Here is an 11215-nt window from a genome sequence, read left to right on the forward strand (position 1 = left end):
AGTAAAAAATTTATTCTACTGGGTTTTGGTGTTTCGGAGACTCATTGAATGGAAAATTTATTTATCTAATGGTTTTGACTCCATATAATAGCGGTTTTGACTTTTTAAAAAGCGGTTTTGATACTAATAACAACAGCACCCCATAGTTTCATGGCTAAAATAATAAAATAATATTGTTTATAAAGTTAATGCATTTCAATAAACAAATATTTAGTGTTGCTTTATTCTTATCTTATCAATTATGATTATTTATTTATTATCCAAGAGGCACAATTCCATATACAATATTCAATCTTTCCACTTCCTTACGTTGATATATCCGCCTTTTTTTTTTCTCTGGTTTCAACTTTCAACTCATTTTCACGTTCATAAGTTCCGATTTCATGTATTCGTCTCCAAATTTCAAGCAAAGTTCCTAAGATCGCCATGAAATCCCTGCTCCACAACACAATCCCCTCAATCAACCGTTCGTCTGGAATCAAATCCTCATCGATTGAATCCAACAGTCGAGCGTATTTACAGTTTCCCCGAGCAAACGGTGCAAAATTTCTCTTATCCCGACAACAGAAACGCCAATTAACCGTCAATTCCGTGGTTGATTCAGCTTCAGTTGATCAGTATTATGGACTTACTGAATCAGATGCACGAAATCCTACATTGTCAACTTCGTTTCGGAGTCAGAGGGATAGGAAACCTAACCCGACGGTGTTAGAAGCTCAGACCAGGGTTTGTACAGGGCCAACACAAACCAAACCACTTACAGAAGCACAAGCTTTCAAAGTTTTAGATACTATACTACGATCTGGTAAAATATTTTCCGCTTACTCTTTGGAGTGTGTTAGTTTCTATGATTAGATTATAAAGCTTGCTTAATTTCATGAACATTATATCTTTCAATTCTTGCGTTGTATCAGTTCAATTAAACTCAAATGAAGCGATTAGTCACTAGATGAGTAGATGCTAGCCCGTTTCCGGACACAGTTTCATTTTTGAGATCAAATGGTTTAATTTTTGACTTCAGATTGACATTTGGTTCTTCAGATTTCAGATGCATTCAATCACAACATAATCAATAAGATGCAAGTATTAGAAAAAGAATATGATTGTAACCCTCCTAGTCATGAAACAAATTCAAATTTTAGGGTGTCCAATGAGTATTACAATACTTCCATGTTTGAATTTCTTTGAAGTTATCAAACTTGCCTGTTTGTCGACTTTCATCCATTAATCTCAAACTGAAATGGAGTTAGGAGTATTTAAGTGATTCATGTATTAACCTTATGCTTATGTCAGCAAAGGGAGACCTAAAAGATGAAGAACAGGTATCAAAAGCTCAACTAGGAGCCTTCTTTGCAGCCATGACAATTCGTGCAAATACATTTCCAGAAGCAACTCAATGGAGTGAAGGAGAAAGGCGTGCAATGGATGCATATTGGCCTCATTTAGTTCGAACCCTTCCTTCAGACATAATCTTTCTAGCTGATCCAGAAGGTTCCATAATGAGACTCGGGAGTTCAATTGGGCCACAATATGTTGGCAATGGGAGTCATGAAATGAGACTTGTGGGTGCCCTAAGGGAAGTTTTAGCAGGTGGGCATCTTGGGTATGAAGAGGTTCAAGGTGTTTTAAAAGATGTTCTTCCTTTATTGGAACATGACACTGTAAGTGAGTCTCTACTATCAGCATTCTTGATAGGTCAAAGAATGAACAGGGAGACAGATCGTGAGCTTAAAGCATACTGCCTTGCATTTGATGATGAGCTTGGTACTGATTAATAAAGTGGGTAATTGAAAAGATTATATAAATTTAAATATTTTATGTTTAATGTTATTATTATTTTGATTAAATCTTTAGGTCCTGTTCCAGTAGCTGATGTTAGATCATTGACTCATTATGGTGAACCTTATGATGGAAACACACGTTTCTTTAGGAGCACACTCTTTGTTGCTGCTGTAAGATCTTGTTACAATGAAGCATCTCTTCTCCATGGTGTTGATTGGATGCCACCCAAGGTATTTTTTATTTTCTTGACTTTGTAATAATTTTAAACATTAACATTATGTGGATATAAGAGGTGTAATTTCGAATAAAAGTTTTCCATATAAAAAATCAATCATATTAATTGGCTTATCATGTGCACAGGGTGGCATAACTGAGGAGCAAATGCTAAAATTCATGGGAGCAAATACTTGTATAACACCATTGCAAGCTAAAACGCTTCTTGAGGTCTTTATTATTGTTATTTTTACATTTTATTTTCAATTCCATTGTTTCTCTGTTTCTGTATTTATGTTACTTTTAAAATTTTGTCTCTTCAGGATGAAGCAGTTGGCTTTGCTTATGTGAGTCAACGTGAAGCTCGCCCCTCTTTGTAAGCAGACATAAAAAATATATATTTTAAATTCAATGAATGAAGAAAAAAACCAGAATCCAGTGAATTCAATTCCAATGCAACAATAAAAATCATTTTTGGTCCCTGTACTTGGCTGTATTTTAATCTTTGGTCCATAAAGGAATCTTTTTTTTCACTTTCAGTCCCTATGTCATTGTTTCATATTGTTTTTGGTCCCTTAGTCATCAAATGTAACAACTTTTTTTTTTTTTTTGAAAATGATCATTTTGCCCTTGTTTTACATTTTTATTCAATGCCAATGCAATATATATAGCAAGATTGCATCATGTTATATGAATAAGAGTACACCACATCTTTGGTCCCTATGCTAACTTGTTATTTTTTTTTCATTTTGGCCCATATAACTGTTACATTTGTGAAAATGACCATTTTGCCCTTTTCTCTTTCATCTCCTGACTCTCGATTTATACATTTGTTCAGATATTCGCTGATTGAAATGAGGGAACATATAAAGAAACGTCCACCACTGGCAACAACCGAAAAGGTTCAGCAATTTGTGAGGGTAAGTTTTCATTTTCATTTTCATTTAAAATCATGTGGATCCCTTATATTATATAACACCTTTTTTTTTTTTTTTTTTTTTTTTTTTTTTTAAATATATTACAGGCTACAGGTAAAGAAGCAATGGTTGCAGGATTCTACCATGAAGGTTATGAAGAACCACTTTTAATGCTAATGAGACGAAGAGGTGTTCATGCTGGTTTGGTGGTGAAGGTATGTATGATTTTAAAAAAGAAATATTTAAAAAAAAAAAAAGTTATTAAGTTTAATTTAAAAATGTAGGGGGAAGAAGGAGCTCTTTCAATGACAATGAAAATGCGATCGATTAATGCATCAAAAGGGCTTCCTGTCAACTACTGTTCGGGTTTTCGTTCACTCAACACCCCACCACATTATGATGTGGATGGTAACTACATAAAATTATTATTATTATTTATTATTATTATGTCTTATTTAATGATATTTTAATTTTGACAGGAGTGTCACGTGAGAGTTTTTCGTTAATAGTGGATGCAAATGAATATGGTTTCGAACCCTCGGAAACTCCAAGAACAGATAGATCTGTAAGAATTTCATCTCTTGATTTTAACTATTTGGTTGACATGATAAGGAATAATGAATTTTTTTTTTTAGGTTTCGAAAAACATAGAATTGGGGTTAGATGCGTTACGTGGAGAAAAGGGGCCCGCGTATGATCGGATTGTATTAAACGCCGGAATGACAGATCATCTACTTGGATGCTCGGGTGCAGAAGATGTGTCAACTGCCCTTGATAGAGCCAGGGATGCCATCGATAGTGGCAAGGCACTTAATCGATTCTTGAGTTACATAAAGATTTCCCATAAACTCAAATGAAATTTTTATCTTTTATATATATTTTTTTCATCATACACACACACACACACACAATGTGCCTTCGACACTGAAAAGGATTTTGTTTTTGTACTAAATGTTACAGCTTCTTAGGGTGTGTTTGTGTTTTCCTTGTGGATTGTTTTTGTGGGATTTGGAATCAATCATGTAAAATTTTGTTTGCTTTGTAAAATCTGATAAAGGGTTTAGAATTTGTATATGGTAAATCACAAAGTTGTGATTTTGTGGGATTTGAATTCCATTGTAAGGAAAAAGTTGTATACATCTACCATTTCTCAATGCATTCTTTAGACAAAACTCCATTTTTCCTCTAATCAGATGGAAAATATTTTTTGGAACATGGAATTTTAATCAAACCCATGTTTGAATTGAAAACGGATACCACAAAAGTTCTTCCCTCTTGATTCAGATAGATTCATATACGAAAGAGGTTGATGAAGAGTGGTTCTTTTATAAATAACTTATAAAAACAAATTGTGGATGAATGAATGACTAAACTATATTCTTGTTTAATAAACCTCTTTAAAACAATTTAAATCAAGTTGTCCTACCTAAAAATGTAAAACAAGGACATGCTATTGATATTTTTTTTTAAATGTCCTTGGTATGAATCCCAAATGCTTACCTACTGTAAAAAAAAAAGATGTCTTTATCCTTGCCACAACAAACATATGAATTATGATTTTGTAGAACTGACAAAATAGCATACACGAATAATCTCGTTTGCTTGGTGACAAAAATCTAGATTTATTCACCACCTAAACAACAATGAATGATGCAAAATTTGGGACCACTTTTGGAACCAAATACTCTATAAATAGAAAAAAAGAGAATAATAACAATTAACAACAAAGAAAAAAGAGCTTATATTTGCAAGGCAGCTGCTATGGAACTAGCAAGACTCAAGACTTCAAATGGAGGTTTGTTCTTCACTTCCTTCACTGTCAAAGGACACGAGTCCGTAATCCAAAAGTATGTCAATCCGCTATCCGGACGCCCTGACAAATTCAAGAACCATATCACCTAAGTTTTTAATGAGGGCATTTTTGTCTTTTTCCACATACGAGAGATCAAGAGTGAGTCGACTACTCTCCTACCTTGCTCCATCTTTTTTGGTGGGACAAAAAAGAGTAGGTGGCAATTATTTTACTACTCATATCAGTCTCAATCCAATACATGTCAAACTCAGTGCAACCTGTTCTGTTTGTTCTGTTTAGTCATGTCATGTCATGTGGAACCAAAAGAAGAAAATGTGTACCTCCAGTATCATGTTTGAAACGTTCCCATGACCTTTTGGGAAAAACACCATGTGTCACGTATGCACTAACTTTTTTTGCTCCATGTTCTGCTAATACTTTCTACAAAAAGAAAAAAAATAACAAAGGCATAATCATTATTTATAATAAGCCATGAATAGATTGAGAGAATTTATGAGTGCTGACCTGGCATTCTATCAGAGTTCCACCTGACTGAACAAGATCATCAACTATGACTACATGGCGTCCTTTTGGATCTCCCTCTTTAATGCGTACAATTCTTTGGTCACCTTCTCTAACTTTTGCACAAATAATCTACCACATACAACAATACCAACCAACAATGAAAAAATAAATTCAAAATAAAAAAAAAGTAATTATTTCCATACCACAGGGAAATGCTGCAACTGCTTGTGAAACCGTTTCCAAGCACCATCATCTGGAAAAGCAATTGATATCTATTTTTTTTTTCACAAAAGAGAAAGATTGTAATTTCAAATAACATCAAGCTTCAATCAAATATAACAGATTGTTTGCCAAGAAAAGAGCATTACATTTTCAGAATCAGGGAGCTGTTGAAGCCTACTTTTAAGCAAAGGAATCCCACTCTCAAAACATGGTAACACATTATCATCAAAGTAGAATCTTTCCTGCAAAAATCCATGAATAGGAAAAAGATATGGATACTTATATCCAAACTAGTTGACATAGGCAAGAAATAAAACCAAAGATAACAATTAACAAGATCAAAATTTTGAAGAATGGAATTGGAACCAACCTGCAGGGCATGAATATCATAGATTACCACACTAGTGGGGCCTCCTCTTGATATTGGAATGTTTGACAAGAATCTAGCAAGAGTGAAAGCTGTTGCAATATCCCCTTCATCCTCCATTCGTTCAGAAGTGCCAGTAGGGAAGAAAGGAAGGACTAAAGTGAAGGAAGAAGTGAACAATTTTGGCAATGCATAGCTAACTGAAAGTTGCTCAAAGATAACTCCAGGAGAACTAAATGATGCAAGAAAAGCTACATGCTCTCCTCGGATTCCATGGGCATTAGGTATTGATAAGTTTGGAAATCCATCTTCAAATTTTCTGTCATTCAATGTTTATGCAATATGATTATCTAAGTCGCAATAACTAGTTTCTAGTGCTTTATCTAGGTCGAGTAATCGGGTTTGATACTAGCAACAGCAAAAATTGATCATCAAATGGTGTAACAGAATGTTCTATATACCTAATTTTACATGTTACTTCTTTAAATAAACCCTAATCTGCATTGGAGTCAATTGGATCGAAGAAGTTAACGGCATACCTCCAACTGATACTACGAAGCTCAATTGCATCGGATTGGGCAGCAATCCTCTGTGCAAGCGCCTCCATTTCAGCGGCATAAAAGAGGCAAACCTTTTTAGAGTTTTTCAATCCGGAATTCATCGGCATCGGAGATGCTTTAGAGGAAGGAGGCTTGATAATAATGTGAATCGGATCACTTCCAGTGACGCAATCGACAGTCCACTGTTGTTGTTGTTGTTGGGGTTGGAGGTGATGGGCCCCGTTATCGAAGCTGCCGTGTTCACACTGAATGTGAACCCTCCTGCGGCTGAGAGATCGGCGACGGTGTAAAGAGGAGTGAAATAATGCAGCCGTGGTGGTGGTGATGGTTCTAATTAGGGGTTTGTTTGGGTGTGGCAGCGACGGAGGCGGTGGCGACGGAGAGGCTGCCATGTGGCGGAGGACTGGGCGGTGATACGACGGTTTTCCGAGTTTTCTGATTGTTTTTTTCTTATCTTGACGCGAATTTTCCGGTTATTGAAGCTCCTCAGCCTGGTAACGACGATATCTTTTAATAATAATAATAATATTATTATTATTATTTTATAACTTTATCGTATATAAATTGTACATTATGCACCAAGATATGTAACTTTCTCTAAATTTGCCTCTTCGAACTCTTGATAAGTCTCCACTTTTATGAATTTTCACATCTAAAATGTAATTTAACTTTAAAGAGAGATTTGCATGTTTTTGTAATGTTTAAACTTTCAGCATTATTCCCGATAGGGGTGAGCATGGTACGGTTTGGTGCGGTTTTTTGCCAAAACCGAACCGAAAACCGCAACTTCGGTTTTTTAAAGTTCAGAAACCGCACCGTTCGGTTTTTATGTGGTTCGGTTTTTGCGGTTTTTTATTCGGTTTATTGCGGTTCGGTTTTTCTTTGCGGTTTTTTGTCAGTTTTTTTTTATTTGGTTTTTGTTTTGCCTTTTTACTAAAACTCAGGTAACTCAACGAGTTACTTTGACTCGGATGAGAAGTCTTAATCATTTTTTGAGAAACTTTATGTAGAGATGAGGAGCGTTAAATTTTTCATCCCTAACAATCTACGACTCTTCAAAGATGTGAGTTAAAAGCCATAGATTTGACTCTCTTATATGAAATGTGAGAATGGTGAATATTTTATCTCAAATGCGATGAGCGATACTCTTATAAGACTGGAAAAATTAAAGCTCAAATGATATTTTCGAGATGAACCAATACAACCACCTCTTTAAATAACATAACCACTCATCCAACATGCTTCTAATACTTGAATATAATACGGATTAAATATAATATTTGTTTCACATGTACATACGATAGTAGCAATTAATGTATTCATAAAAATGATATTATCATCACTAGTACTTTTAATACTAAAATGTTAAAAAATATAATAACATTATTTGTTCTTGTAAATATCGCTATATGTATGCTTAAAAATATACAATCATTCTCTGATAAGATAGATATTTATGTTTATAGAAACTTTAATTGTCATGAGTTCTTCGTTCTTACAAATATCAACACTTAATATATATATATATATATATATATATATATATATATATATATATATATATATATATATATTCGGTGCGGTTCGGTTTTTTGCGGTTTTTGCAAGACTAGAAACCGCACCGCACCGAACATTTTCGGTTTTTACAAAACTAAAAACTGCACCGTCCGTTTTCATTTTGGTTTCGGTTTATACGGTTTTTTCGGTTTTTTGGGTTTGCGGTTCGGTTTTTGCTCACCCCTAATTCCCGAATTCTACTTGAGAATGGATATGGACACAGACGGATGAATGTGGAGCCTAGGGTCTGAGGCCACCAATCTTATTCTGTTGTAAGAGGGTGTTTGGGAGTGCCTTTTTAAGTAGAACCTATTATAGTGATGGTATTAGGGGTGGTAAAAATAGTTTTTTAAAAAATGTTTAAATAAGTTTTTATAGTGAAAAAGTCAATAAATTAAAAAATGTTTGGTTTAAAAAGTGCTTTTTGAAGTTATTTTGGCTGAAAAGCCATAAGCAGTTTCAAAAAGCCATGTTTTCCATGTTTATTTAAAGGTGCTTGTGGAAAAGCTATTCTGAAAAATGCTTTTGAGTTTGTCAAACACTTTTTTTGGCTTATTAGCTTTTCAAAAAACCAATAAGCAAATAAATCATTTTCAAATGCAATCCCAAACACTCCCTAAGTGTATTTTTTTTCTATTAGATGTAATCTCTTTGAATATGAGTGTCGCTACTATTTTACATTTGTTCAAAAAAAATTTAGTGCCACCACTATTGAAGTGATCTGTGTCCGCCACTGGATATGGCTGAATATGGAAGGAAGACGAGAGATGTCGAAAGAAAATTGTGTTCCCGAGTTTAATTGATGGAAAGAAACCGAAGGGAAGAAAAAAAAATTGGAGCCATATTTCTCTTTAAATTTTTTCTCTTAAATTTGGCGCATTCAAGAAAAAATGGAGGAAAAGGAAAATCCTTTAGTTTTATTTTCTTTTCTCTCCTAACCACAAAAAAATTTCCCTTCCTTTATCGAATTTACAAAAAAAACTCAGGGACAAGGCATAAAGTGTATATATATATATATATATATATATATATATATATATATATATATATATATATATATATATATATATATATATATATATATATATATATATATATATATATATATGGAAAACAAAAACACTAGAAACTTTAAAAATGCATACAAAAATATTTTCTCCTAAGTTATTCCCCTTGCATTGGGTGTTTGTGACTCCATTAGAGGTGCAACACTTGGGGCACTAGGCTTTCAAAAGTCAAGATTAAGAATGATTAAACTTGTTATTGCTACATAACAAGAGAGGTAAAGATTCTAACCCTAATCATATGTGTGACAACTCGAAATTTCTATCTTATAACAAACCCTGCATTCAATCAAAGTCAAACTTACTTCTGCTAACTTTTAGCACTTTTGGAGTCAGTTTGGGTATTTTAATCTTAAATACATGATAGGTAATTATAGGAAGTATACTCTAGAGTTAATTGTGCAACACTTAAGTCTCAAAACTCCAAGAGTTTGGAGTTTACGGCCATAAAATGGAGTTTACGGTCGTAAACTCTAAGGTATAAATATGACACTTAGTCATTTTATGTCATTTTTACCATTTTCAAGCCTAGAACTCATTCTCTCTCAAGTATCATCCGAGTTTTTCACTAGATCTTCAACTTGGTAAGAGTTTCTTTCCTTGATTAGTTGATATACTTCAATATCTAGTGTTTGTGCATGATTTCATCCATGAAATCTCTTCATTTGATAGATCTTCAAGTATTCTTCATTTCACCAAGAACACCAAGAACACACACTAGTGTTCTTGGACCTTAAACACTATTACAAGCTTCCTATAAGTAAGTACACTCCTCTTAACTAGTTATATGCTTAGATTACTTGATAAACCATTGAAAAACACCAAGAATGCCCAAGAACATATGGGTTTACAGCCAAGGCAATCTCCTTGGGCCGTAAACACCATTAAGTATTGCATATGTGCCACCATTACTTCCTAGGGTTTGGATATTGGACTAGAACCCTTCATACTTGAGCTATAGACCTTAAAATTCGAAATGGTAGGAGTTACCATGGGTTTACGGCCGTAAACCCACTAGGTCCGTAAACCCTAGGCCGTAAAACTCCATGGGAGTTGGTCCTTGGGTCGTGAACTCTAAAGCAATGCCTTACACCCCTTTGATGCAACCCTATGATCCTCTAACACTTAAACCAAAGTGTTTTCCATGTTCTAGGGTGTCTATAATTGCTTAATTAGTGGTATAATCACTAATTAGATACATGTATGTGTCATTATATGCTAAATAGGATCCGTTTGTGCTCAAGTCTTCATTTGACTCTTAGCTTCCTATCCCGATGTTACACTCGCATCACTCACTTCAGGTGAGTTCATACCCCTTAACTTACATTTTAAATGATTTTAAATGCTTTAATGGGGGGGGGGGGGGATACAAGTAGAAAACATGTTAGTTATATAATCAATCACATGTGATTTATAACAATGTTTCAAACAAAGGATTTCATACAGTTCAACTGTGTTTCAAATAAATGATTTCTTATACAAAACATCTTTTAAAAGTTTTAGTTTCATCATTCACTTAACCCTTGGTACAAGTTGAGCAATGGGTTTACATTCATACTCAGTAACAATTCAAGACGTACATATAAATTATTATAGGTATAATTTATGATTCGTAGAACATTTTTACACAACTCAAGTATTATAAAGTACATAGTTATTCAATAACAAGTTAAGAATACTAGTAAAGAACATGCTATCAATCATTCATTTCAGAATGATTGGGTTTTCATAACTAAAATACATGTAATGTTTATACTTTTTATGAGATATTTGATACAGGTTGTTTACTTCATTTTAAACAATATAGTTAAGTCCTGATATTATAACCAGAATCGCCAGCAGGGGATCGAAACAATGTGTGTGTAGATCTATATTGGGATTGACAATCCCACACTCAGGCTGCTAGCTACAGTCAGGCATACACGCATACGAGTGACAATTGTTATCAACAGTTTTCAATGCATACATAACATTGGGTTATGCCATCTAGTCAGTATGGTTATAATAACTCATATAAAAGATATTACCAATACGTTAACGTATAATTAGCCATTCATGAGTACAATTCCAGAATATTGAATTGCAGACAGAACGAGTTTATACAAACAAAACTACTTTTCATACACTACAGAAAATATATCAGTTTTTGGGAAACATTCATCTATTCAAAGAAATAGTAAGCATTCTCTTAACATAAATACTTATGCACTCACCAG

The 11215-nt window shown here is 34.0% G+C and overlaps 2 protein-coding genes across 2 annotated transcripts; one reads left to right on the plus strand and one right to left on the minus strand.

The window, feature by feature from the left end:
• Positions 1–286: 286 nt before the first annotated feature.
• On the plus strand, positions 287–4066 carry LOC145068328 (anthranilate phosphoribosyltransferase). The gene is made up of 10 exons (XM_079015280.1): positions 287–805; positions 1294–1764; positions 1855–2012; positions 2143–2226; positions 2319–2371; positions 2834–2915; positions 3020–3127; positions 3197–3320; positions 3392–3477; positions 3548–4066. Exons 1-10 carry the CDS (start codon positions 427–429, stop codon positions 3767–3769), a joined length of 1767 nt encoding a protein of 588 aa, XP_078871406.1. The 5' UTR covers positions 287–426; the 3' UTR covers positions 3770–4066.
• A 369-nt stretch (positions 4067–4435) lies between these two features.
• Positions 4436–6906, minus strand: LOC145069719 (ribose-phosphate pyrophosphokinase 4-like). Its single transcript, XM_079016668.1, has 7 exons — positions 6358–6906; positions 5822–6137; positions 5598–5693; positions 5433–5501; positions 5230–5358; positions 5046–5145; positions 4436–4785 (listed from the first exon to the last, which is right to left on the minus strand). Exons 1-7 carry the CDS (start codon positions 6768–6770, stop codon positions 4652–4654), a joined length of 1257 nt encoding a protein of 418 aa, XP_078872794.1. The 5' UTR covers positions 6771–6906; the 3' UTR covers positions 4436–4651.
• Between the last annotated feature and the right edge of the window lie 4309 nt (positions 6907–11215).

The sequence above is a fragment of the Lactuca serriola genome, chromosome 8 (assembly GCF_051521515.1).
Source record: "Lactuca serriola cultivar US96UC23 chromosome 8, Lser_US96UC23_V15, whole genome shotgun sequence".
Taxonomy (NCBI): Eukaryota; Viridiplantae; Streptophyta; class Magnoliopsida; order Asterales; family Asteraceae; genus Lactuca; species Lactuca serriola.

Excerpts from the sequence above, each read along its gene's own strand:
- LOC145068328 (XM_079015280.1), top strand. The coding sequence starts at position 427 with ATGAAATCCCTGCTCCACAACACAATCCCCTCAATCAACCGTTCGTCT. Across the intron at positions 2,227-2,318 it reads AAGCTAAAACGCTTCTTGAG|GATGAAGCAGTTGGCTTTGC; the intron begins GTCTTTATTATT and ends TTGTCTCTTCAG. Across the intron at positions 2,916-3,019 it reads AGGTTCAGCAATTTGTGAGG|GCTACAGGTAAAGAAGCAAT; the intron begins GTAAGTTTTCAT and ends AATATATTACAG.
- LOC145069719 (XM_079016668.1), bottom strand. The coding sequence starts at position 6,770 with ATGGCAGCCTCTCCGTCGCCACCGCCTCCGTCGCTGCCACACCCAAAC. Across the intron at positions 6,138-6,357 it reads CTTCGTAGTATCAGTTGGAG|AAAATTTGAAGATGGATTTC; the intron begins GTATGCCGTTAA and ends ATTGAATGACAG. Across the intron at positions 5,694-5,821 it reads ATGATATTCATGCCCTGCAG|GAAAGATTCTACTTTGATGA; the intron begins GTTGGTTCCAAT and ends GGATTTTTGCAG.